The 1,762-nt window shown below is 63.7% G+C and overlaps 1 protein-coding gene across 1 annotated transcript; it reads right to left on the reverse strand.

Moving 5' to 3' along the window:
- Positions 1-276: 276 nt before the first annotated feature.
- On the reverse strand, positions 277-1,658 carry MNEG_15671 (Importin subunit alpha-1; the record flags this gene model as incomplete). The annotated part of the gene is made up of 4 exons (XM_014035858.1): positions 277-404; positions 739-847; positions 1,167-1,245; positions 1,522-1,658. 4 exons carry the CDS (start codon positions 1,656-1,658, stop codon positions 277-279), a joined length of 453 nt encoding a protein of 150 aa, XP_013891312.1.
- Positions 1,659-1,762: the final 104 nt, after the last annotated feature.

Here is a 1,762-nt window from a genome sequence, read left to right on the forward strand (position 1 = left end):
GCTGCCGCCGCTGGTGGCGTTGCTGATGGCCCAGGCCGCCTCCTTCTTGATGTCAAACTCAGCATGCTGCGGCGTTGGGGGGGCGGATGAGGGGCGGATGGGGGACGGATGAGGGGCGCACAAGGGGGGCGGAGGCGGACGCAATTTGATGGCTCGCTCTTGTGATACAGCTTCCCCAGGCACGCACGCGTCCACACACGGTGGTTCCGTTGACCGGCAGGGGCCCGCTCCTCCAACAGCAATGCGGTTGATCGGGCGCATGTCCTGGGCTGTCGATTACGGCTTTTGGCTGTCTGTGTGTGTCGGTGGCCAGGGGCCGGGGAGGGGGGGCCTCACCTGCAGCAGGTAGACCAGGGGCGGGGCGATGCCGGCGTCGATGACGTTCTGAATCTGCTCCTTGGTGCCTGGGGGGGGTGGGTGTGTGTTGGTGGGGTGTGTGTGAGATATGTGTTCGTGTTATTTGTGTTCGTATATGTGTGTGTGTTGTGTGCGTGTGTGTGTGTGGGGGGGGGACTGCGTGGGTGCGGGCCTTTGCTGTTGATGGGAGGCTTGGCCGGAAGACAGGAGTGCAAGAACACGACATGCACTCATGGCGACGCTGTGCAAGTAGGATAACCATGAAGAGTTTGAAGACCCCAAACAGGCGCCTTGTCAACAGGACGAGCAGTGCGCCAGACAGGAAAAACCTCCGGCCCCGCCGCCCGCACCAGGCTACGGCACAGGCGCACGCGCTCACACCTGCCGTGATGTTTGAGATGGTCCAGCAGGCCTCCTTCTTGATGGACTTCTTGTGGTTTGTGGTCAGCAGCTGCAGCAGGCACGGCAGGGCGCCACAGTTGACCACCACCTGGGGGTGCGGGTTTCGGGGTTCAGGGGTTAGTCTGTGTCAAGTCTGGGGCTTTGAGCACGGTTTGCACACAGGACAGGGAACTTCAGAGGATGCGGTTTCGGGGCGCGAGGGCGCTCGGCGCGAATTGCTGGTTAGGGGCGCAAAATCTCCGGGCGCAACGGCGGGGCAGCATGACTTGGAAAAGGGCAACAAGCCCGGGGGGCTTTGGTATAGGGGGGGGCCGGCCAGGGCCGGTGACAGACAGGCACAAACACGAGGAGGGTCTGGCGCCGCGCCGCGGGTGATGGGGGCTGCGACGCGCGCCGCCGAGCGTCACCTGCGTCTGCATGTCGTTGCCCGTGACGATGTTGCCCACGGTGCGCAGCGCCGGCACCAGCACCGCCGCAGAGTGGTGCCTGGGGGGGGGGGAGAAGGGGGCGGAGCGGGCTTCGGGCATGTCACCTGTGCGTGCCAGGGCGCAGGCGCGTGAGCACACACCAGCGACGCCAGCCGCCCCGCCCGGCCAGCCGCGCCGCAGCAGGTGCGACTGCCGGAAGACCGCTCCCCGCCCGCTCGAATTCCCGTGGGAATCTTCGGCGCATCGGAGAAACAAAACCCGCCCGCTCGAATTCCCGTGGGAATCTTTGGCGCATCGGAGAAACAAAACCCGCCCGCGGGCGGATTTCGCTCACATCAGCAGCTCTACGAGGCGCCTGCAGACGCCGGCCTCTATGACCTTGTCGATCCGGTCGTTGTCGCCGTCAGACAGGTACGACAGCGCCCAGCACGCGTCGGTCAGGACCTGCACATGCAATTTGTATGTTGACATATGTATGAGTCGTGGTGATGTATGCCTGTGGTGAATCAATGCGTGATACACGCATGTTTCATGTGCGTGTTTGTGTGTATGCTTGGTTGGCGTGTGGGGAAAGT

This window comes from Monoraphidium neglectum (genome assembly GCF_000611645.1).
Source record: "Monoraphidium neglectum strain SAG 48.87 unplaced genomic scaffold scaffold05550, whole genome shotgun sequence".
Classification (NCBI taxonomy): Eukaryota; Viridiplantae; Chlorophyta; class Chlorophyceae; order Sphaeropleales; family Selenastraceae; genus Monoraphidium; species Monoraphidium neglectum.